The sequence below is a fragment of the Lindgomyces ingoldianus genome, assembly GCF_010093535.1.
Source record: "Lindgomyces ingoldianus strain ATCC 200398 unplaced genomic scaffold BDR25scaffold_18, whole genome shotgun sequence".
Taxonomy (NCBI): Eukaryota; Fungi; Ascomycota; class Dothideomycetes; order Pleosporales; family Lindgomycetaceae; genus Lindgomyces; species Lindgomyces ingoldianus.
In genome coordinates this window covers 340,049-363,626 of record NW_022985179.1, presented here as the reverse complement: position 1 = coordinate 363,626, position 23,578 = coordinate 340,049, and the positions used below count along the sequence as shown (strand labels likewise).

The window sequence follows — 23,578 nt, the reverse complement described above, 5'->3', positions numbered from 1 at the left end:
TAAGGTCTATTCTTAGAAGCTTAAGGGGGCTCTAAGATGACTATATAGTAAAGAACTAAAAAAACACTAGTACTAAAAGAGCAATTACTGCATCGTTAACTTATATTAAGGAGAAACACTACGTCATGTGGCGTAGTTTCGCCTGCTCCAATTTTCACGTGCGGTAGTCTTCTTGGAGGTGAGCATCGTGGGTTTTAGCTTCCCAGTTCAAGTTTAGCAACTCTTCTAAGGTTCAATTGAGGCAAAACTTGACTATACTCACTTTCCAATAATGCTCGAACGCTCTGTACAACCATTTGGAAGAACTTGCTAATGCCAGACGATAAACAGCGTGTTTGCGTTGCCCTTTCTCCCCGTACTTGATGACGAGATCTGGCAGGTGAGGGCTTTGGTACCGTTGACGGTATTCGACTCTGTTGGGCGATACCAGCCCAGGATCTTCCCTGTCCGAGGACTTCGAGAGCGTAAACATGTTTGGACCTTCACTGGGAGTAGAAGCTTGTAAAGAAGAATGTAAGATTGGGTTTAATTCTAGCTTGATCAAGATCACTGAGGCGAAAATGTCCCAGGAGGTTTGCGACAGGAAGCGTACTTAATATATCAGCCGAGAGTACTTGGTTTTGCACGACTAATACTCGAAGTGATGGCATGTCACCTATTCCACGTTAGTATACGTCAAGGGGATGTACTTCTCTTTATTATACTAAAGGCTGAAATAGACTGAGTTGAAATAAATGAGCTAGGATCACTTCTTTTTGTAGGACTAATGCTCAAAGTAATGGCATGCGACCCATTACACAGAAGTGTATGTCAAGGGGGTGTACTTCTCTTGTTAGTACTGATAGCCGAAATACACCGCAATATAGTACTGACAATGGAAACATACCGGATTGTAGTACTACATCTCGGTTTATGTCAAATGGAATTACTTGGATCCAGTATACTCCGGTTTGAAGGATAAATACCCAGTACATTGGAAATCGGAGCACGCCACACTTTGACACTAAAATCCAGACCATATTAAAATGCAATGCCGCACACACACCTACTAGGAGACAAATTATTGGACCGACTCAACGTATATCAATCAAGGGTACTTTGTTTTGTACGACTAGAACTCGAAGTGGTGGCATGCGAAATACTGCTTAGTAGTGTACTGCAATTCAATATACTTCCAGTACCCCGATCCTGAAGAAATGGAGCGAGCGGAATGATGAACATCCGTGTAATCGAATGTATAAGGCATCGATTTCTAGCATTAGATTACAAACTCTGCCAAAATGTAATAATATGCACTCTAGTATTTCAGAGGAATTTATAATTACAGAACACTCCTCTGTAAATGGAACTACAAACAATCATTTCATTGGTCAGGGAGGTACAACTTCGCTCACGCCATGGGACGAACGGAGACTGAAAACATTGGTAAGATCCTGTCCGACATCGGAGCTTTATCGACCGTCGCCACTATTACTGCGCTTCCGACTGCGTAGTGTGATGAGGTCATCGGGAAACTCAATTGGGTTATTTAGGCCATTTCAGACAATGCTCGCTTGTGGAAGTAGGCGTTCGAGTGCTCGAGTTCTTCGGCATAAGCTCGACTGACACTGGATATGGCTATTAAAATCTTAATATTCCCCGGCAGCTTCGATCTCAACATGTCTAGCATTTCCAGAGCCAAACTTCGTTCATGTGCTGGTTCGTGTGCTAGGAGGTCAGCATCCAGTGCGATGAATGCGTGGCTGATACTAGAAAGTAAGTACATTAGGATGAAAACGCATTCACCAAGGCTTGCTGCTTCCCGGAGCTGCTCTACGGTCACTAGGAATGAACTTTCAAGCAAGCGATCGGCGCTTACTTGCATTGTTTGCAGTACCGATGCGCGAATGACATCCGTGGTGCAAATGCGCTGGTCCCAGTAGTCTGCATAGCGCAGTGCCCAGACGATGGGCAGGCCATTCTCAAGAATGAGATCGATCAGGTCAACCATGAACGTCTTAGCAACTATGGGTATATAGGTGTCAATAAGGAGTACGGCATTCTCTTTGCGAAGCCCACGTCTCCAGTTTCCTGACGTCGGGGAGTGGCAGCTTCGTGCACTCACGGCGTCTATTACGCATAGACCGGCAGAATTATAGGACTCCCCTGAAGTTGGGAAGGTGTTCCCGAGTGGCAGTGACAGCACTAATTATATTTTATTATTACTTACTATTAATTAAACGCTGGTACCTTTTAGTAAAACACTTTACATAGTTACCTAGCTTTAGCAGTAGGCTTACTTTATATATAACTACTTTTATTCCTAGTTCTAAAGCTTTAAAAGCTATATAATAGCTTAGCTTATTAAAAGCTACTAAATAGTAATAAATTTCATAAATTTTATAAAAAAAACACTAAGCTTTATTAAGTAAACTAGTGCTAAAAGTAAAAAAAAGTAGTAGTAATAATAGTATATTACTTTAAAAGAGACTTTAATCGGCTAGAAAAGTTAAAAGTTTCCTATAAAAGCTAATAAGTTGCTTAAAGTTAAAGTGTAGGCTAAGGCATCTTAGGTCTTCTAGCAAGCACTACTAACCTGCTGTCACGGTTATGTTACAGCTATCCAACCCCTGAGTACCCTAAGGGCTTGGCACGGGGTATATAGGCTCCTCGGCCTCCGTACCTCTGCCTCCGACCCTAAGGTTTACTCTCGTTACCCCCTATCCTGCATTCCCTCTCTGTGACCTGTGTTTCCTGCTCGATACCTCTCACACCTACTTAAAGTGCTATAAGTAAGGCTATAAAAGAAATTAATACAAAAGTAATTATAAATATTTTATATATATATTTATATAAGTTTAATTTAGTTGTTGTTTAGTTATCTAATAAAAAGGCGCTCTGCTTTTAGTAGTGTACGCAAGTTACTAGTAAAACACGTTAGAAGATTCTATATTACTAAGCAAAGAAATATAAAGAAAATAAATCCCTGCTCTAGATAGTTTCTCTTCTTACCTAGAAACTCTTATTTTTGTAACGGCGCAGGCAAGACAATAGGTCCGAATGCGGTGTGAATCCACTCAGAGGTATATGGGAGTGCGTGGGGACTTAGAAACCTGGGAATTCTATTAACACCTATAGGCCTTGTACAAAAGGATATCAGAAAACTACTGAGATAGCTAAGGGGAGAGGTGCAGCTAAATACTTGGAGATAGGGGTAGCACAGGGGGCAGGGCTGGGTCGGGGCAGATACGTGGAACCTTCGGATATAGGTTTGTCAGGTAACTTTGAATGGAATGATTTATGCGAATTGTTACAATTTTAAAAGATACTATTAAGTATTACTTTACTCTTTACTCTATCCCTCTAAGCTATTACTTAGTCTTCTGCTTCTTCTACTAAAATCTAACACTATACTAGTTATCTAGATCCTATATAGTGTTAGTAAGAAGAAGAAGAAGAAGAAGCAAGAGTAATATATTATTATATACTCTATTATACGTTGCCCTTCTTCTTTTCTTTACAGGAGGTTTTAGCCAGCTTAGTGATGGAATACGTTACTATATATATATTTTCTAAGCTATAATAGCTCTTACTACCTTTACTATAGCATCTATTGCCTTTACTATACTCTTGATGTCTCTGCTGTTATAAATGTAAATAAATACTCTGCAGCAGAGCGCTTAGACTACAACATAATTTACTTCACTTTATTAGCTTCTTACATAGTTGCGTGCTCACGCAACCTCTAATTGCAACACTAGACCCCTCATTGCGTGCCGCCGAGAAAGGCCATGAAGGTATCGTCAAGCTGCTGCTTGACACAGGCAAGGCTGAGTTTGACTCGAAGGGTTGGAACGGACAGACGCTGCTATCGTGGGCGGCATCGAGTGGGAACAAGGAAGTGGTCAAGCTACTGCTCGAGACAAGCAAGGTCCACGTTGGTTCAAAGGATATAACCAACGGACGGACGCAGCTATTGTGGGCAGCAGAGAAGGGGCATGAGGTAGTGATCTAGCTGTTACTTAAGACAGGCAACGTGGAAGCCGACTGAAAGGATAAAGACGGACGGACGGCGCTATCCCGGGAGGCGGTATCGAGAGGGAGCAAGGCGGCGGTTAAGCTGCTGGGGGGAGGCAGGCAAGTTAGATGCTGATTCGAAGGATGAGTACGGACGGGTGCCGCTATCGCAGGTGGCAGCCAACCGGCAACAGGCAGTAGTCAAGCCGCTATTTGACACAGGCAAGGTGGAAGTCAACTTTAAGGACAAGGCCGGACGGACGCCGCTGTCGTGGGTGGCACCGAGAGGGCACGAGGTAGTCGTCAATCTGCTGCAGTCGCACATTAATCTCTCTGGCTAAGCTACATCTTATCCTAATTTCCTCCCTACCCCCCTCTGATACCATCTTCTCTTTAGGGTAGCACGCTAAATTCTAAAGAGGGAATATGCTATTGCAAGTGGCATAGGGGCAGGTACACTAGCAGGGAGGGTGACCGAACTGCTCTAGCCAAAAGGATGTGAGCTAAAACTGTGCTTTTGAGAGGTAACTATTTGTGGTAAATCACGTGCCTTGATTGATATATTGTGGGGCCAAGAGTCTCGCTCGCAGGCAGTCTAGAGCTTTTTTTTGCAGCTGCACTCTAAATGAAAGCCAGTATCGCTAGCTACTGTACCAAGGCAAGAGTAATTCGGATTCGGGTTTTTGGATGAACACAAAGCAAACGTCCAGTCTTTCTTTAAGCTTTTTAATTTGTTCGCCACGCCAACCAATCGAAGCGACCGCCCAAAATTTTCCACCACAAGCCGTGCAAAAAAAAGGACCGCATGAGCAGAGACTAATGACGTATATGCCGTAAAGACAAGGTAAAGGGGCAGACGAAAAGACAAAAATTGACTCGACCCAGACTTGAACTGGAGACCTTCAGTGAACAACACTCGTTGCGAATGTTAGACTGACGTGATAACCAACTACACCATCGAGCCATTTCTGGTGATTGAATGATGATCTTGTAACTTTTATGATACATATACAATATAATACCTCAAAACGTCACACAAGTTTTAACCAAAGCAAGTGGCCGAAGTAGAGCGTGTAAGTAAGTGTTTAAGGTGGGGCCGTTTGTAGCGTGTCCTAGGGTGGAGAAGGAGCGGGGGTGATATGCGCCACATGGCATCATTGTGCACCAAAAAAGGGGGGGCAAGACCGCAACCTTATGGCTAGACCAATGCGTTCGCTACCTGAAGGACACTAGCACACCTCAGAGCTTGAGAATGTATATAGAGTGCTTTGTGACAGGAAACGGCCAGGAAAATTGTCACGAGAGCAAAAGGTTCAAAAAGCAGGGGTCCTTGCCACATTTCGTCACAGGCTGCACACTGCCGCGTCCGAGGACTCTAATACGCCATTCCATGTGCTAGATATATAGGACATGGAGGCAACATGGCAAACAAATTATCCCTTGATCTGTACTTTACAATCTAAAAAGGACAAGTTCGTTTACCTCGTGTTTCCGACTCGGCAAAAACGTGGCTTATGTCCCTTCTTGGCAGCCTACAACAATACGATGAATCTTCTATTCTGTTGGAGGAACGCTTCACGCTTCAGGGGTCGGACGCAAGGGCTAAGGCCATCGGGATCAGAATGTGACGGTTATGCGGAAGCCAGGTATAACTAATCGAGAAAGTCTATTCATACAATCAATAAAGCTGCTAACGTCAATACCTTAACATTTCGCGATCAATGATTGCGGGCTTTCAGGGGCAAAATTGACTGGAGTTCCTGTCGACGACGAAAGACCCTCAAAGCTGAAGAGATAAGGATGACTTGGGGCGTTCCAATCTGATCAGACAACCTTGTCCGATGCGTTTCAGATGAAGTCTCGTGCGAAAGATGAGCCGTGTATTTGGGTCGTGGTAAAAGTCGCGATGTCGTGTGAATTGCAAGTGGGCCGGAAGCTCTGGTGGTGGGGGAAGGCTTCCGTGTCTTGTTCTAATCTCCGAGCTGAGCACTCCCAAAACTTTACCGCTAACGTGACCAACTCCACTCTCTATTTACTCTTTTTCCCTCTGGATCTCCTTCTCGCGGGCCATGCCTCGCATCCTGGAGGCCAACGTAACCTTGATTGCTGTCCTGACCACTGTTGCGATCCAGGAAAGGTCATCTCATAAGTCGCTACTTAGTTGGGGACGAGAAAACATCTTTCATCCATTTGTAAAGCCGTGATCTCCTTCTAGTGGAGACTTGGAATGCCGTATCTTGGCTTTTTACTTGTTGGTACATCCGACGCTGACATTCGAGACAGATGAATTCTTTGGGTACGTCTAAGGCTGATCGTCCTGGGCTAGATCGTCGTTTATCCTCAAGTAATTTGAGAAGATGGTTTGTCCACTCATTACTCCACTGAGAGAAAATTTGCCGAACCAACTGGTCTGCATTGAATGGCTGCGCTCTTGAGGTGACTTGCAGACAATGGTCACATTCCCTGAACTTAGCCGGGAGTGTAATCCAAGGATCGGCGCCATTCAAGAGAAGGAGCTCGACAATCCGTGCTATTTTGTCTAGCGCGGCTTCGCGCGCTGGTCCAACAGCCTCACTTGGCAATAGCCAGGAATCGCTTCTCCAGCACCGGTCCCACTCTGGCATCATTATTGCGCAGTACCACGGCGATAGATTAGGAGCTGTTGGCTCTGGTCGGTTTGGGTCCGCTTTATGCTTCAGCAGCAACTCGACTAGGGGAAGATCTCTCCCCTCGATCGCGCCGGAAAGGAAGGATCGTCCGCATAAATCATAAGTAACCGGGATATCGTGGCTCAATCTCCAGTCCACGTAAAGATAGAGTTTAAAACCAAGAGCGTACTCCAAGATAGATCTCGAAGATTGTCCAAGTTGGACATCGCCCACGAGTACCGGCGCAAGTTCTGTCCAGTGCGTTGAATCTTTCACTGGCGACATAACGAGCGTGTTCCCTTGGGGTACGTGTATTTCTTCTGGCCCGTCTAAAAACCAAGATGCCAACCTGTCAAGTTCATGAAGGAAAAGTACCTGTGGTTCGCCCGAACTCTCCTCTAACGCCTTCGCATATTTCATGCACAAAGGCATAATTCTCCATATGCGCCTGATCATATCTTCACCAGGCGCCATGGTCTTCAGGCGGAAGACACATGCACCACAAAGTGAACGATTCGGATCAAAAGAACTGCCAGTCCCAGCCACAATGTAGTCCCATATCTCTTGACTTTGGAGGAAATCCTTGACTGTTCTATGCAAATATGACACCTCACCCCCTTCTTTGTCATTCTCCTGTGACTGTATACTGGATTCCGATCGAATATAGCGTGGTTCAAGGAGACCTTTACAACGACTGAGAATCCGTCGTCTCATGATTTCAACCTTAGAACTGATTTCATCAGTAGTTAGAGGCCTTACTTCTGAGGTGAGAGACATGTCGAAGCCTTCTTCTGCAAAATACAGAGATAAAAGTGACAATGGCGCCAAAGCCGCTTCGACAATCTGTAGAAGTTGGGAGGCTTGGTCGAAGTGCCTTGGCTCAAGGTTACTCAGGATCTTTTTGAATAATTCCTCTAGGTCAGAGGGGAGCTCTTCCACCCGTTTTCTCAAGTCGCTTGGCCTATCGCCATCCCGTAACCCCTCTAAGAGCGATGACACGACAAGATAGACCCATAAGAAGACCCCTGCAGCCTTGCATTTGATCGTTTGGAAAATCATAAAGGCTTCCCCATGGTTTTGCGTTTGCCAGGCCGCGAACATGGAATTGTTGAGAAGTTTTTGCGATGCATATAATTCGATGTCTCCAGTAGTCAGATATTGTAGTTGTAGCATTGGCTGACCTTTAAGAGCTTCCTCAAAAATCAGCCACGGGCGACTAGCTACGCAGACCTTAACGTTAGGAGACGCGGCTATTTTCATCAACAACTCTAGAAGCTCGGAAGTGTCGCCATCAAATTCATCAAGACCGTCGATGACGAAGAAATATCGGAACTGAGTTTGAAGAATAATTTTTTTGAGTCCATCGACGAGTTCTAGCCACGTCAAGGGGCGAAGGTCTGTACCAAAAAGCTCATGAGATTTCCATCGACGTGGAAATATTTGCGCTATTAATTCTGGATGTTTCTCAAGTAATTGGTAAAGAAGGGCTTGCAGAAGCCCCATTCGAGACATCTGGATTGCAGTGCCAGAGTTCCAGAAAAACCATCCGGCTTGGATTAGTTCATATCCAGATATCCAGCCCTGGAGATGCGCCACGGTTCTCGAATCATTCTGGATGAATTTCATCAAAGTTGATTTACCAGAGCCAGGTTTTCCAGTGATCCAGTATATGCTTCCATCACTTTCTAACCAGTCAGCGAAGCTATGCCAGTATGTCTTTTGGCTCGGTAGTGTAGATATCTGCCCGAGAGCAGGTTGTTCAGCCTCTTGAAGTACGCTTCCTCTCCGGAAGATCCACTCGAACGTTTTGGTATGAGCCTCTTTGATCCTCTCGAATCTGTCCGGTCTTTCGTAGAAGTCAAGCAGGTGCATAATGTTAGAAGTAGCTCTGTCTTCTAGTTGAGCTTTTGCAGCACTGGACAGCTCTGTTGAAAACGCCTCAATGTCTCTAGGATTCTCTGGTTGCCAATTTTCGCGGTGTAATGTTTCAACCAGGTCTTTTTGCCACTGCTTCGTAGATAACCCTATATTGATGAGGGTGTCATTGATGCTTTCTAACTTTTGAGCTTGGTCACGGTTTGCTCGGGCGCTCTGCTCTCTACGTGTAGAATTAGCATACATTCTTGTCAAATCATTGGATCAAGAAGAAAAGATTACCTCACCTAAGGACTACAAGAAGTGTAGTGTCAACTTGTCGTCTAAAAGCCTCCAACCTTGCAGACAGGAAGTTGATCCGGTCGGAACTCCAAACGCTATTGAGGGCCTGACGAAAACTCCTCCACTTTTTACTTTTCCCGTTAACTTTGAGTTTTGTCACTGCTCGAAGCAGTTCCTCTGCTCTGTCCCTACATTGACGACATAAGTCCTGAAGTTGCTTTTCGCTCTCAGTCTCCGCTGGGGGCCCTGTTCTCATCGCCATAGCCGTGACCAATCTATCTAGATGGGTTGTTATGGCTTCGAGCTCCAAATGCTCCACCAGTGCCCCATTAGTTGATTTGTAGATTTCTTCACTCTTGGACATCAAGGTACCCCAAAAGCTAATGAATTGAACTATGTTCCCGGCAAGGCCTACTGCTATGAGAGCTTCAGCCATATCGTGAGCGACGAAAACTTATGGGTGACGATCTAAAGGGTCGATAGACCGCAAGGCTGCCTACTGCTAACAGGCGGAATTCATGCTCGACTATGGCGAGAGGGTAGGTGGAAGTAAGGCTCATGGAAGCAATCGGACATGATAAAAATATGCTGAAACACAACACTCTTTCCACGATACCGTTAACCTGCTCTTATGCAAGAAAAGAGTATCATGATCGGGTTTCAACTCCACGAGGCGATGGAGGATTGCGGAGATACGTTCGGCCGAGACCCCTGCTAAACCCTCACGCGTTAGTTGCCTGAGGCAACATGCAATAACCCTGACGCACTAGGGTTCCCTAGAGTTTGTGACTTGGTTCGGCGCCCTTGTGAAGACCTCTTCGGCCCAGGCGAGCCGACTTTAGAACCAGCCGTCTATGGCGCAAGGTTATGGCGTTGAAGGACGGCACCCTCCCTCCAAAGTTCTTTCTACGAGCAGATTAGCCTTCCTTTCCAGGAAGAAGGGGGCTAGTCCTAATTAGGAATGATTACGTAACAGCTCGCTTACGCGCACGGCCGCCACAATAAACAATCTAACTAACCCAGCTTCACATCTCCTCCTGCCACGCCCACTAACCCACCTAACTAGGGCAGTGTGACCTTACTAGCTAATCCTAAACTGCTAAAGACACTACAAGTACACATTTTACTTTATCTGCATGTTTTAGGTTAAAATCTAATTAGAATAGCTTCTAACACTCTTTACTTACTTCTAACGCAGTAAATTATGTCTAATAATGCTATAACAACACTAAATAATAACTAGTTGTAACTTAATAATAAGCCTTTATTACTAAAGATTAATACTAAGGTTATTATTAATTTTTAAAGTAAAGGCCTAACTAGAAGCTAGGACCTCTTAGCTAAAAAAGCTAGTGCTAATAGTAATAGTAAGTTTTACCTTACATATATTATAATCTAAGGCTAATTAGAAAAAATAAAGGCACTAAATAATAATAAACCTACTCTATTAAATAACATATTATTAGGACCTACCTCTTTGCTTTTTGTGCCTAATATGTCCTAACTAGAAGACACGCAGTCTTGCCTAAGTCTAATAGCATCACAGGCAGGACTAAACTAGACAGTGCCTGCCTACGCCTTTAGCTAGACTAGACTAGACAGCTTACAGGGCAGCTAAGATTAGAGCTAGTAATAGTATAGTAAAAGCATAAGTAAATCTAAATTAATCTAAATTAATATAACTTAGAAAAAAATTAGACTAATAATATTTTTTTATAGCCTACCTCTACTTATATCTAACCTATATCTAGCTATAGAGAACATTAGCAGTAATTTACCTGTTAGCTAAGTTATAGACTATATTTGCCACTATAAGGTCTATATCTGCAGGCCTAGGGTTAATATCTGCAGGCTTAGGGTCTGTACTAGAACACCTAGTAGCTTTAACATAAAGCACCTCTATTTGCTCTAGGCAGACTGTACCCTTTCTAGCAGCAGTTCATGCCACTATATTCCTAGTATAGACATTACAGATATAGCATGGGTCAGGCCCTGCCTGCTCTAACTCTAATTATTTTGCTTTATTAAATAAATCTAGCTAAAGCTAGGTTAAAGCTAACTAAAAGTAAAAAGAAAAAAAAAATTATACTTTAGCTTAAACTTTTAAGTAGTAAATCTAAGCAGTTTAACTTTTTTATAAAAAACACTAATTTATATAAAATTATTAATCTAAAGCTGCTATATAAAAGGGTCTAGACTACTATAAAGATAATAGGACTCTCTAGGCGCCTAATAAACCTTAAGTTTATAAAAGATCTAAACATAAAAGTTACAACAGCTTATTTAAAGTTAGTTAAGATGCAAATAAATTAAATTATTATAGTGTGTATATAAGTTAATCTTTTTTAGAACAGCTTTAACCTAGTTCTAATTAAAGTTACACGCCCTAAAGCAGCTAAGGCACTAGTAGCCTTTATAGTAGGTTAGATCTTATAAGATCCTTACTAGAAATGCTTAAAAAAAAATAGCAAGTTTGTCTACTATGTATATGTCCTTAACTATTTTAGCTATAGTTATGCAAATTATTACTATAGTGTAAAAGGCAAAGGTTATAATCTCTAAAGTAAGTTATTTTTTTTCTAAATAAAATATACCTAGATACTAATATATATTAGTAGATTAAACTAAATTTATTAAATAAAATAAAGTCTATTAGCTAAAGAAAAAAAAGGTAATGCCTAAAGATATTACTACCTCCCTAAAGAGCATCCCTACTCTATAGAAGGGTCTAGCTGTGCTAACATCCACCCTAACACTAAAAGGGCCTAGATTAGCTTTAACTAAGGTAGATCTAAGCCTCTAAAAAGCTACTTTAGTTCTAATCTATAATAAACCTACTATTCTTTATAATCTAGTTATAGCCTTTATAATTAACTTGTTTAGTTACTAAGTTCTAAGGACTAAAGCCTAGCCTATATAGCAAAATATGTACATAGCTTTACTAATTATAATTAAGTTATTCTAAAAAGTAATCTTTATAAATAATAAATTACTATAGTCCTAGTTTAGTTAGGTCTAAGACTAGATTAAAGATATAATAGAACTTATAATAGATAAGTGCATAGAACTTAGTAAGGTAATGCAGTCCTTATTATTCTAGTTTAACATAGTAGTAGATGTTAGCATAGCTTTTAATGCTAAAAAGGGCCTAGCTAATAGTAATAAAGAAAAGGCAAAAGGGCTTATAGACAACACTAACATAGCTAAGAGTTAATCTAAAAAAGATAAGAACTTAAAAGATACTAATAATAAAAAGTTTATAGCTACTAATAATATAAAAGTTTTTACTAACACTTTTTTAAGTTCTAACCCTTTATTTATTAAAAAAGTTAAGACTTAATTAGCTATAAAATAATTTTATAATAAACACTTAATCTAGTTAGAGTTAGGCAATATTAGGAAAAAAAAAGTTAAGACTGCAGTAAATAATCTAAGCTACACTAATATAACTGTCCTTATAAAAGGCACACTAAAGAAAAGAAAATTCTTTAAAAAGTGTAAGCATAGGCTTAATAATTATTAGTATTTTTTCTAGACTAATTAGAGTAGACTTTAAAAGCATTAGGCAGAGTTAGTAGAGTTGCTTTTAGTTTACTAGGTTTAGATAGTTAGTTTATTTTCTAGATAAATGTAAGTTAGTGTGGCAGCAGTTTGCTCTAGCACTACACCTACTAACGCTTTTCTTACTAGAGTTAACAGATTAACCTTGTAATAATATACCTACTACATAAAGGACAGCGTTTATAATCTTATAATAGGTAGCTAATATAATTAGATTATAGGCTGCACATAACTATTTCTGTAATAAATATAAAGTAAATTAGTAGCTATACATTATTAAGACTTTTAAAGAAATAATGCTAAAGCTTAAAACTTTAAACACCTACAAACTTTCTTAACTTCTTAGAGTAAGTAGTATCTTTATTAATCTAATTAGTAAAATGTTTTTTCTACTTTTAATATTAATTATCTGCCTTTCTTTTCTAACTAGACTAGTGCTAATAAGCCTAATCTATGCGCCTAATTGCCTAATAACAGATCTACACTAATTAGAGATCCTGTAACATGCTACTATTGTAGTAGCTTGTAAAAGAAAGAGAAGCAGAACTAGATATTAACTCTATTAAAGGTAAAAAAGTATCTCTATACTCTAGCTTATAATCTTCTAGTAATAACTAAAGACATTATGCTAATAAATAACATATAGAGCATTTAAGATTATAATAAATCTAGAGTATAATTAGAAAAGATTAAAGACTAGTTAAGATAACATACCTAATAAGCATTAAGCTAAACCTAATAGAGAGAGTTCTCTAATGTGTACTATTCTTCTAACCTTGCACGCCTATGCCTTAGCTAAAGAGTATGCTAGAAATAAAAGTTAAGCTTAGAATATAGGTCTTTTAGTTTAACTACTTTAGTATTATAAAACATAAGCCTTAGAAGCTTTATGTTATAGTTTCACATATAAAGTAGATAGAATTAGGTAGCATCTAGTAGATTACCTACTACCTAACTATAAACTAGTCTATTCTAGAGCGGCCACTTCTAGACAACAGTAGAGGGGAACCACATCTAGGACTAAAGCCGCCCTAGATAGGGCAGGTAAAGGCTGCAGTAATAGCCCTACTAACGCTAATTTATTGCACCTCTATTATTAATAAAAGGCTAGTCTAGGTTGTAGTTAAAGTTAAAAGAGAGAATATTATACTTAGGCAGGATAGTAAAAAAATAATAAAAGTTTTAGTCTTATAAGAAAATTAGCTTATATAATAAAGTAGCATAAAAGTAGCTTATGTTAAGGTAGGTGTAGCTAATACTCCTCTTCTTTTGTCTAGTTAGACTATAATTAATGCAGGCAAGGTAAGTAGTTGCAACATAATGCTAATTAAGCATTTTTTAAATAAATGTTTACTACTTAATACTTAGCATAACAGCTACAGGCCTAATAAGCTCTTTATGTACAAAAGAGTTAGAAGGCAAAATAGCCCTAGTAGATGTGTACATAAAGAGTAACATAGTAAGCAGATAGAAAGCAAAATAATAGGAAGTATAATATAGTAAGTAAAAAGTAAGAAGAAAGTATTATAGTAAATTAAAAAAAATTAAACCTAATTTAAGAGAGCTAAGGCTAGATCTGTTATTACACAAAGCTAAAACTAGATTTCTAGAGGCACTGCCTAAAATAGGATAGCGCAGGACTAATACAATTGTAATAAAAGCAGACGTTACTAATAGAGCAAATATAGTAGCAGAGCAGAAATGTACATGCACTGTATAAAGCAGTCTATAAAATAACCTTAAAATACATAATATTAACTACTTTGCCTATTAAACTAGGCAGAATTAGAATAGAGATGCTAGATATAGTAGTAACACATAAAAGGGCTACATATAACTAGCTATAGGTAAAGATAGGATGTTATAGGTTAACACTAATAATCTTAAGCAACTAACCTTACAACTTGTTAATAGACATAGTAAAACAGAGTTAAACTAGAATCTAATACTAAATAATTAAAAAGAGTAAGGCATTATTATTCTTAGACACTAACTTTACACGTGTAATTATTTAGATCTAACTATTAAACTTACTGCTAAGTATCCTACTAATAAAGAAAGGCGCTGTCTAGCTAACAGCAGTAACTACAAGACGTGTGCTGTTACACAATCCTTACTCTAGATCTAAATTATGTAAGAGCATAATAAAAACACTAACCTTTAGTTATAGAGTAAATAGAGGGAGGCTAGGTAGATTAAAGCTCTAAAGTAGGTCCTCTAGTAGTTAATTAATTCTGTTTAAAAAAGATTAGTAGACCTTATTAGTAAAGTAGAATTCTGTTGTAACACCTTTAAAGCACTTAAATAAAAAGTTATTTAAAGAATTAATAGTGTTATTCTAGACTACTAATATACACCTTTACTTTAATAAAGAAGTATAGACTTCTAGGTTAGTAAGTTTCTAAAGTAGATTAAGTAGATAAATATAGAAATAGAATGCAGATATAGACTAAAACTGCTAGATTTTAGAAAGAAGCGCAATAGACTTTTTATTACGCCTAGCTAAGTCTAATATCTACTAAGCATATTCTTAGTTAGCAGGTCCCTACTTTATCCTTATATTCTCTGTTAGCTGTAGAATAGTAAAGTATAGCTATAAATAGAAGTTCTAAAGGTAGGCTTATACAGTCTGTAACCTCCTACTGCGCAAAATAATAGAAAGGATCTAGGCAAAGTCCCCTTCTAACAGCACTAGAATACCTCTAAATAAGGAGTTGTTCTTTATAATATTTTACAGTGTACAGTTAACTGCTTTAAAGTAGTACTAGTGCTGCATTAGGACTTTATCCTATATAATTAAATCTGTCTAACAAATAAGGTCTGCAGCAGGAGAGTCTACACGCATAAAGCAGGTAGATTTGTCTTTAATATTAATAAGTATCTTAAACTAATAATAAGCAGTGCAGCTGCTAGAAAGGAGGAGCGCAGCAATGCTAGATAATGCTACGCACAAAATAATCTTATGTTAGGTCTAAAGATAAGTGTAAATAGTCTTATATAAAAAGGTCTTTCTAGTTCTACTAGGGCCCTAAATAAAGTAGCAACTAAATTACAGCATAGTAAAGATAAACTAAGTAATAGTATAAAAAACTTTTAGTTAGGCCTTATTTAGCTTATTATATGCATTAGTATAATTAAGATTCTACTCTATAGTGTTATAATTAAGCTGCTTAGCAACTAATAAATTAACAGCCTCCTGCACCTAATATCTTTGTAGCATAGGCATGTTAAAATTAGAAAGGTTTTTTCTAAATAACTTAAGCATAGCCTAGTTAATTAGCTACAGGCATAGATCTTTTATAGAATTAGTAATACTAGGGGGCAACACTATTTGTTCTAAGCAGAGGGGCAGGTTATTAGATAAATGTTAGAAGAACTTATTCTATAACACTATAAAATTACCTACATTTCTAAAGACTAGGGCTTAGAGGAAGACACAACATAACTTAAAAGTAAGTGCTAAATGCTAAAGCTTAAAAAATATATACTACTATAATTTATTCTTAACTAAGAGATTAAAAGCTAAATAGGCGTTTTTAAAAGTAGGTTAGATCTAACTATTAACTATATAAAGATGTTTAAAACTAATTGCGCCTAGGATTTACGTAAAAAGCATCCTAAGATAGAAACGCTCTTTAAAGAAAAAACTATAAAAGTAGACACAACTAATAAAGTACTAATTATGTTAGAACTAAGTCTATTTACTACTATCTTTCCCTAGATTTTAATAATACTAGGTTAAAAAGTTCTAGTAAAGAAGATTACGCTTATCTATATAAAGGGCATTATACTCTAACTATCTTATTAATAATAATTTTTTCTATTTAACTGCAATCTCCACCTATTTAGCACTGTCCTTATTATAAAAGGTGACTATATGCTATTCTAGTAAATGCACTGCTAATTAAATAACAGAAGGCTTTTTTTTATAAACTTTAAACTTTATTAATTGCTAAACAGCCTTAGTTAGTCTAATATAGCGCATGTTTAGATACTAGGCAACCTTGTCCTTTTACTAGATACAGATAACAACCTAATTAGTGCCCTTATAGATATACTTATGTATATATTTAACTAACTTTATAAAGGCACAGACCTCTACGTTAACATGTGTGTTATACTTACATAAAAGGTATAAACTATAAGGCACTACTTAGCAATTATTAACTATAACATCTTAACTATAACACTTTATAACCTAAGTTAAACTAGGTTAATGCTAATATATAAGATAACTATTTCTACTAACTAGAGTCTTATTAGCGTATTCCTTTAGGAATTGCTTCTAACAGGTTGCTTAGAGAGAACGCTCTGTAGTCTGCATATAGGGCATGCTAGGATTTAAGGTTCTATATAGCCTATAAACTATAGTAGTTTTAATAATGTTACTTAAGACTTTATTTAGATCTTAAGCCTTTATAAAAAGCTTAGCTTATATAACCTAATTAATAAAGTTTAGATTAAGGAACTAATTATAGTAATTATAACATAAAAAAAGTAGAATGTAAGCATAAAGTAAACTCTACTTCTAGTACTTAATAGTATATATAATACTAGTATACTAGCTAAATACATAGTTAGTCTAGAGGTCTGCAAGGAGGGAGTTAAAACGCAGCTTAAAAACGCGCGCGACTAGATCTAGCTAATCTAATAGCTAAAAGAACGTACTAATCTCCTGCTCTAACTCTAGCTATTTAGGATTAGCAGTAAAAGTAATAAATAAAGTAAGTTAACTAAGCTTTTAAATAATAGCTATAAAGTTTTAATAACACTATGTAATAAAGTAACTACTGCTAATGTAACTTAAAAAAAAAACAGTCTAAATTCTAACTAAATTAGCCTAAAAGTTATTTTAATCTAATGCATTACGCACTCTTTAATATAGATTAGCACATAACTGTCTTTAATTTACTGCAATCTACTATAACTTCCTTTGTTTACACTAAGCCTAGCAGTTAACAACAAATTGCTAGAATAATAGACTATAATTAAAAGGCATAATAAGACTGCTACACTAGGAAAATAAGTAGAACTAGTAATACTTAGAATTAGTTAGAGTATCCTAGGTGTAAGACATGCGTAAAGTACGCAGCTGTAAACTATAGTAAAACCTAAGGGTACCCTATAGAAACATTAAAATGTAGTAGAGAGGCTAATATACTGCATGTATATGTTTAATTTTTTAGTATAGAGACTAGCAGTGTCTTAAATTAAAGCTAAGTTAGTAGTAAAAAATAAGATCTTAGTTATAATTTTTAACTAGCTTATTATAGACTAGAGTAGTAATTTTCTTAGCAATAGGCAAGTTTTTTTAACATTAATTAGCCCTAGCCTGCATAATTAACTATAGTTATAAATTAAGAGTAATCTATAATTTCTTATTTTACTTATAAGCTTACTGCAACTACTTATGTGCAGTTTTATATATCTTAATCTAAGAATTATTATAATCTGTCTTAACTATTTGTAGCAGCTGCGTAAGTATAGTTAGATTAAGACTACTATTAGCCTAATGCTCTATACGCGCACTGTTAGCCTAGGCAGGATTGTAAAAGTACAGCTGTGCGTAGAAGAGAACGTCCCCCTTAGCAGGCTCTAATAAGCTGTGCATATAGTACATCTTCTTTATAATTTAAAAAACTTTTATGCTTATACTACACGCACTTTAATTTATTTGTTTATAGTTAGCTAACATAAAAGCTAAGGCTATGTTATATAATTAAAGATGCTTTTAAAAGAATCTACTAAGTAGGTGCCTACCCTGCAAAAGATAATGCAAGAATAGAGGTAGATCTAGAAAAGTTAAAAAGTTAATATCACCTATTAGGCAATATATAGAGTACTAAGGAGAATCTGCCTAACTCTTATTAACCTGCTTCTTAAGCTAGTAAAAAGCACTATAGTTAGAATAGCTACTTATAGAATTCTGTATTAAACTAAAGTTAATAGGAGTAATATAGTTTATAGTAGTAATAATATATGCCTTTAGTAAATTATCTTATAAGAGACTAGCCCTTAGTTGCTCCTAATCTCTACACATAGATAGAGATAAAGTAGGCTAATCTAGAGTGTGTTAAGAGGGTAGAGATTAAACAAGTCTTTATAAAGTTAGCTATATATTATAATAATATATATATATAGACAGCGTAGAAGGAGTAGAAGTTAGTGTAAAAAACTTAGAAAAAGTTAATTATATATTATAATAGATCTAAATAGATAGTGTAGAAAAAGTAAAGAAAAGTGTAAAAGTTTTAAAAAGGTTTTAATATGTATAAAATAATTAATTAAGCACTAGCGTTCTGCTTAATGCAGTGTCACGCCTAGCATGTGCAGGTTAGCCCTAGCATAGACCTAATTAGACTGTAGTAGCGCGAGCTTAAACATGTTTTAAGAGTTATACATTAGAGTTAACATTAGCTAATAGCTAACACGCCTAAATAAAACTAGATATAAGCGCTAAAGAATATAATAATTATAATAAAGCAACATACTGCACAGCTATACCTGTTGCACTAGTAATAAAAAGCTCTAACTTTATTAGTAAAGAAGTTAGAGAAAGGTCTGTAGTTATTATAGACTAAGCAGAAAGTAGGCAATAAGTCTATATAGTAATAATATAAAGGGATAACACTGTATAATAAAAAAAAGAGGATAGGTTAAAAGAGAAAGGTACTAATTAAAAAAAGTTAAAGCAGATTAGAGATAGATTAACTTTAAGTAGATTAAAATCTTACTTATTAAAATAAAGCGCAGTAAGGCCTATGCTACACTAAATAAATTTATTTTTTTAGAGTCTTTAAAAGTATAACTTTTTCTAAAATAGTGTTCTTATTAAGTTTAAAAAAGAACTTAATTAGGCTAAAAACCTCTAAGAAAAAATTTTATATAAAAAAAAATTTAAGCTATCTAAACTTATTATTTTAAGTAATAGAACACTTTTAAGCCTTTACCTTCTATATAATAGTTTATAGTATGCAAATATGCTTTTAATTTTAATATAATTAGTATAGCTTTATAGCTTAAAGAAAAAAAAAATAGTTAAAAGTGTTTTATATTAGGCTAATATTATGTTAGGTGTAATTTTAAGGCCTTTACAATTCTTTATAGAGGTTAGTAGATAACATAGAATAACCTAATACACTTATATACATTATAGATAGCTATAATATAGTAGCTTACTATAACTTATTATTATTATAAAGTAAGGTTAACTAAGGCTGCAAAAGTATTAAAGTAGATAATGTCTAGTTAGGAAAGATTAGAATAAGTTAGAGTAGATGTAAAGCTAAAGCCTAAAGTTGCACTACTATTTTGCTTAACTAGGGGGAGATTCTCTAGAACCCCTTTTTTGCCTGTAGCAGGCTTTGCTTAGAAGGTCTTAGCAGAGCTAATTACATTTAGCAGGAAAAATTACACTGTAGAAGTGATTTTTACACCCCTAACTGTGCAGTAGTTAATTATGATAGGAAAAAAAGAAGACTAGATTAAGCATGTAGCATAGGAGAATAATTACTTAAAGCTTAAAAACAAACAGTAACGCGGCTTTTTAGTTACTAATTTTCTACTAATTAAATTAATAGCCGGCTTATATCTGGACCAATAGGAGAGAGGGCTTGGCGGTAGAGATAGTGTAATATTTGATGACACCGCGGTGCCCCGCCAGAGCTTGGCGGTCAGCGGCTACGCACAGACTTTTTGGGAGCGGCGGATGCATTCTGTATTTTTCTAATCTCAGAGCTCAGCACTTGCAAAGCTTAACGAGGGATTTGAACGCTATTTGTTTCTTCTCTGGTTAGAGTTCTTCCTAATGTATCACGCTTTACATCTCGGCAGTGCCACCAATCGACATGAGATTGGGTGTACTCGAATGTGCTCCGGGCCCAATGTCTGTCGTCATTCTATGGTTCGACATCTGTATGCTCCTCCAACGCATGCATGGTCATCACTCTAGATGAGTTAGATGAGCGGGGGAATTATTTGACTTCACTACCATGACCAAGGCACTAATCTGAATGGAATGCTCACCCCTCTGGTCCTAGGCTAAACGAGAGGAATTCGGCTTCATTATTGGCCCCGTATCCAACCTAGGGCTAAACCTAAGCTTTGAATATGGAACGGAACTGGAATGTTAATTCTCTAGAGCAAGTCAGCTCTATTCGTTGACTTCAAGTTGCTTTTTATTTGCGTCGCGACGACAGAACACTGAAGGTGGTCAGTTCCGGTTCCTTCATTAAAACTCTTGCGGGGAAAGTCTTAGACTGGTCTCCTCTCGCGTCTATACAAAATTTGTACTGCACGATAGCGGAGGCCTATCTCCGCATGTCTTCCTAGGATGAAGACAACAGCTACGCATAATTGTGCGATTTCAGCAGTCATAGAAACTGGCCTTTAAGCATTACATTATGGAGTACTATTATGTTCGTATTGTCTGGATTGCCTAAGTATCGAGATGTCGAATCCTTGGGTAGTATTTAAATGGCTGTGTCCTTCGAAGACGACTTAAGTTATTAGCCCTCACTCGGAGATTGAAAAGGCAGGTTATATACGTACCTGATGTCTATATCGACGCCATGAAGTTTCATACCATCTTCGCTCTCTCTACCTTCACCGGCCATTATTTTGGCAAGATCATTTTCCCTCCAAACGATACGACTATTATTCCTCGCTAGTTGCATGGCCCAGGCTGTCATATCGAGAGCTCCAATTGCCACACCTGGGTGGTCGATTATGTGTGGGCTGCGCGTGTGGATGATCCTGAACAAACAGATGCATCTTCCGGTACGCACTGAATCTGCCGTCCACCATGAGCGCCGCTGTCTTTTCAGAAAGAAGTCCAGCTGGTCGAACTCGGTGGTCTCATCATGAATGGAAGTTCGTGAATGCTACTGGATACCGCGTGAGCAATACTGACAAGAATGGGACCTCATTCACGGCTCGCTACCTGCTACCAGCAGGTACATTGGCCATATGGAAGACTACCTACTACCTTCCGGAAGGAAACGAGGTTGGCTCCTATCATTTTCCCGCCATTCGATTTCTTGCTTATAAGTCTAGTCCACGGACACGATTCGCGTTGATGGCCCACTCGATTCTCTAAACGCCACAAGTGGAACGACTGCCACATCTGCCATTCCGTCGAAGAAGTGGAAGACAGGTTGTGGAAATGATAAGGTTATCAAAATCAGGACAGAGGTGACCATCGAAAGTAAGGGAGCAGGAATACCCCAGATTCGAGGAGCAACCGGCTACGACTCCTACTATCGTTTTCAGCAAATTTTGACTTACGATTTGGAGAAATGTGACTAGACACTCACAGGAGAACGCATAGGAGTGTCGTCCGTCCGAATCGATAAATAATGACCAAACTTTTGCAAGATTGGGCTAGGAAGAATGAGTGCTATGGTAGGAATGCACATAGAGGGTATTGAATTGAATTGAACTGTGTGGTGTCTCCGCTAATTCTTAGCTTTTCCACTACCATCACCAAACACCGATGAATCGTGAGGAAGAGGGGTCTTCGGAGAAGTGGGCTGTGGGACTGACCTGATGTGCTCCATGTAGTGCCTTCTGGGTCTGAGACCACACGCCGAACCTAGAGCTTGCATTCGGTCAGTGGTTCAAATCATAGAGCAACATAACCTTGGTTCCTTTCGGCAAGCATTCATCGGGAGGTCCAGCTTCGGGAAGGAGCTTTAATCCAAGTAGGATTACTTTCCACCCAAGCAACACAGTGAGCACCTCCTCTTTTGCCAAGTGCACTTCTTCATTCTCCTGAAAATCCAGGAGAACCGCTCGGGTCGGAATTTCAATCCTGCGGAGAATGGGCTTTCGGCTTCCTGATATCTCTCACAGCTTCCCTTGCTCCCTCCGCCAATCACACATGCGACATACCATCGGGTATCGGTTCTATTGCATCTGCATACGCGCCCAGAGTCTTGTCCGATGTCCTCAAATAAATGTTATCTCTCCGCTGAGACACCCTCGAGCACGGTGGTATAGACCACGTAAGCTGTGTGCATACGCACGTTCGCTCTTCGAAAGTCTGAGCGCATTGTTGATACATGCGTTGAATCTTGATTCGGTAAACTCCCGCTCGATGGGCGCCGACGAGCGGAGGGCCAAGAAACATTTCGTCGCACCTTTGCCGGAACTGAGGACCTTTTGGGGCGGAGCCAAGACCTCTCTGCCTTAACAGGCGAGACCTCAAACTTCAAAACCCAAATACGCACTCTTCTTCGCCGCCGAAGCTTCTCGCCGATTCACTTGGCCAACACGCCCACCGTCTCGTGCGAAGCTTCTCCATGTGAAGCTCAAAGCGCCCAGCTCGGCGTCCTGGGGGTCCAGAACGACGAACGTTCCCCCCGGAGACATCCCGCCAAGAAATCCCCTACTCCGTTGTTCACGCGTCCTTGCCTAAGGTGGTCGCTAGATTTTGGCAATCCGGTCGCAAAATGCGCCTCTGCCCAGTGATTCTTCACGTAATTCTTTCCGTCTAATTGACGCACTTGGCATCTCAAGCCTCGTGGAAGGATCCGCATGCGGCTTTAAGCATTGCCTAGTATGACCTTGTATGCTTCGTGCCGCTGTCAGATGTACTGACACTTGCAGATATCTCCACAAACTAGACGTCGGAGATGCTCATGAAGAGGCTCCATACAAACCCATTTGGCGGCTCGACTAAGGCTTTAGCCGCTGCAATCAGAAACAAACATTCCAACCACCTCATCGCGGCCGCATCCAGTTCCCTCACCTTCGAGAATCAATGTGACAAGAGGTGCAGCCCGAAGTGCTGAAGTCTCTTGGCTGCAACAGGCAACCCCTTTGGACTCCAGGCCAAGACGTATCGATGCCACGTGCACGGGCCTCCCCCATGTCCATCCAAGGCAGGCCTCTCTCAAGACAGGCTTTACATTGCTTGGCTCGGCATCACAGAAGTTTCGACCTGGGCTCAAAAGCGGCGATACTCACTTGGCGGTGTGCACCACGGCAAAGATTTGGGATGTCTGCCATGCTAGTCTTGCCTCTTCTTGGCCCAGCATCACAGAAGTTTCAACCTCGCCTTAAAACAGCGGGACTGGCTTGGCGGGGGCTCTGAGTGAAGATTGATCCTCTCATGGCTTCAAGCCCCATAAAAGGCCAGTCGAATCCACTGCTTTGAACTTCTTCTTTGTAGGCCGGCCACTCACTTTCACTTCTACCGATTATATCATAATCAT

The 23,578-nt window shown here is 38.9% G+C and overlaps 5 protein-coding genes and 1 non-coding gene across 6 annotated transcripts; 2 read left to right on the top strand and 4 right to left on the bottom strand.

The window, feature by feature from the left end:
- Nucleotides 1–123: 123 nt before the first annotated feature.
- On the bottom strand, nt 124–2,120 carry BDR25DRAFT_355736 (uncharacterized protein; the record flags this gene model as incomplete). The annotated part of the gene is made up of 12 exons (XM_033695510.1): nt 124–198; nt 263–443; nt 487–655; nt 722–769; nt 825–838; nt 874–1,072; nt 1,098–1,117; nt 1,158–1,252; nt 1,333–1,449; nt 1,487–1,514; nt 1,545–2,070; nt 2,105–2,120. The coding sequence occupies 12 exons, from the start codon at nt 2,118–2,120 to the stop codon at nt 124–126; spliced, it is 1,488 nt and encodes a 495-aa protein (XP_033546849.1).
- Nucleotides 2,121–3,754: 1,634 nt separating this feature from the next.
- On the top strand, nt 3,755–4,337 carry BDR25DRAFT_226505 (ankyrin; the record flags this gene model as incomplete). The annotated part of the gene is made up of 2 exons (XM_033685209.1): nt 3,755–3,985; nt 4,080–4,337. Coding segments are annotated over 2 exons (489 nt in total), but the record flags the coding sequence as incomplete, so codon positions are not given.
- A 531-nt stretch (nt 4,338–4,868) lies between these two features.
- On the bottom strand, nt 4,869–4,960 carry BDR25DRAFT_t28. Its single transcript has one exon. It is a non-coding gene; the product is annotated as a tRNA-Val (tRNA).
- Nucleotides 4,961–5,900: 940 nt separating this feature from the next.
- Nucleotides 5,901–9,446, bottom strand: BDR25DRAFT_35993 (uncharacterized protein). Its single transcript, XM_033696172.1, has 2 exons — nt 8,807–9,446; nt 5,901–8,742 (listed from the first exon to the last, which is right to left on the bottom strand). Exons 1-2 carry the CDS (start codon nt 9,235–9,237, stop codon nt 6,150–6,152), a joined length of 3,024 nt encoding a protein of 1,007 aa, XP_033546847.1. The 5' UTR covers nt 9,238–9,446; the 3' UTR covers nt 5,901–6,149.
- Nucleotides 9,447–21,148: 11,702 nt separating this feature from the next.
- BDR25DRAFT_369934 (uncharacterized protein) lies at nt 21,149–21,668 on the top strand (the record flags this gene model as incomplete). The annotated part of the gene is made up of 2 exons (XM_033697124.1): nt 21,149–21,366; nt 21,417–21,668. Exons 1-2 carry the CDS (start codon nt 21,166–21,168, stop codon nt 21,666–21,668), a joined length of 453 nt encoding a protein of 150 aa, XP_033546846.1. The 5' UTR covers nt 21,149–21,165.
- A 75-nt stretch (nt 21,669–21,743) lies between these two features.
- BDR25DRAFT_355732 (uncharacterized protein) lies at nt 21,744–22,900 on the bottom strand (the record flags this gene model as incomplete). Its single annotated transcript, XM_033695509.1, has 7 exons — nt 21,744–21,801; nt 21,847–21,935; nt 22,002–22,194; nt 22,250–22,342; nt 22,384–22,520; nt 22,572–22,694; nt 22,754–22,900. 7 exons carry the CDS (start codon nt 22,898–22,900, stop codon nt 21,744–21,746), a joined length of 840 nt encoding a protein of 279 aa, XP_033546845.1.
- Between the last annotated feature and the right edge of the window lie 678 nt (nt 22,901–23,578).

Excerpts from the sequence above, each read along its gene's own strand:
- BDR25DRAFT_35993 (XM_033696172.1), bottom strand. The coding sequence starts at position 9,237 with ATGGCTGAAGCTCTCATAGCAGTAGGCCTTGCCGGGAACATAGTTCAA. Across the intron at positions 8,743-8,806 it reads ACACTTCTTGTAGTCCTTAG|AGAGCAGAGCGCCCGAGCAA; the intron begins GTGAGGTAATCT and ends TTCTACACGTAG.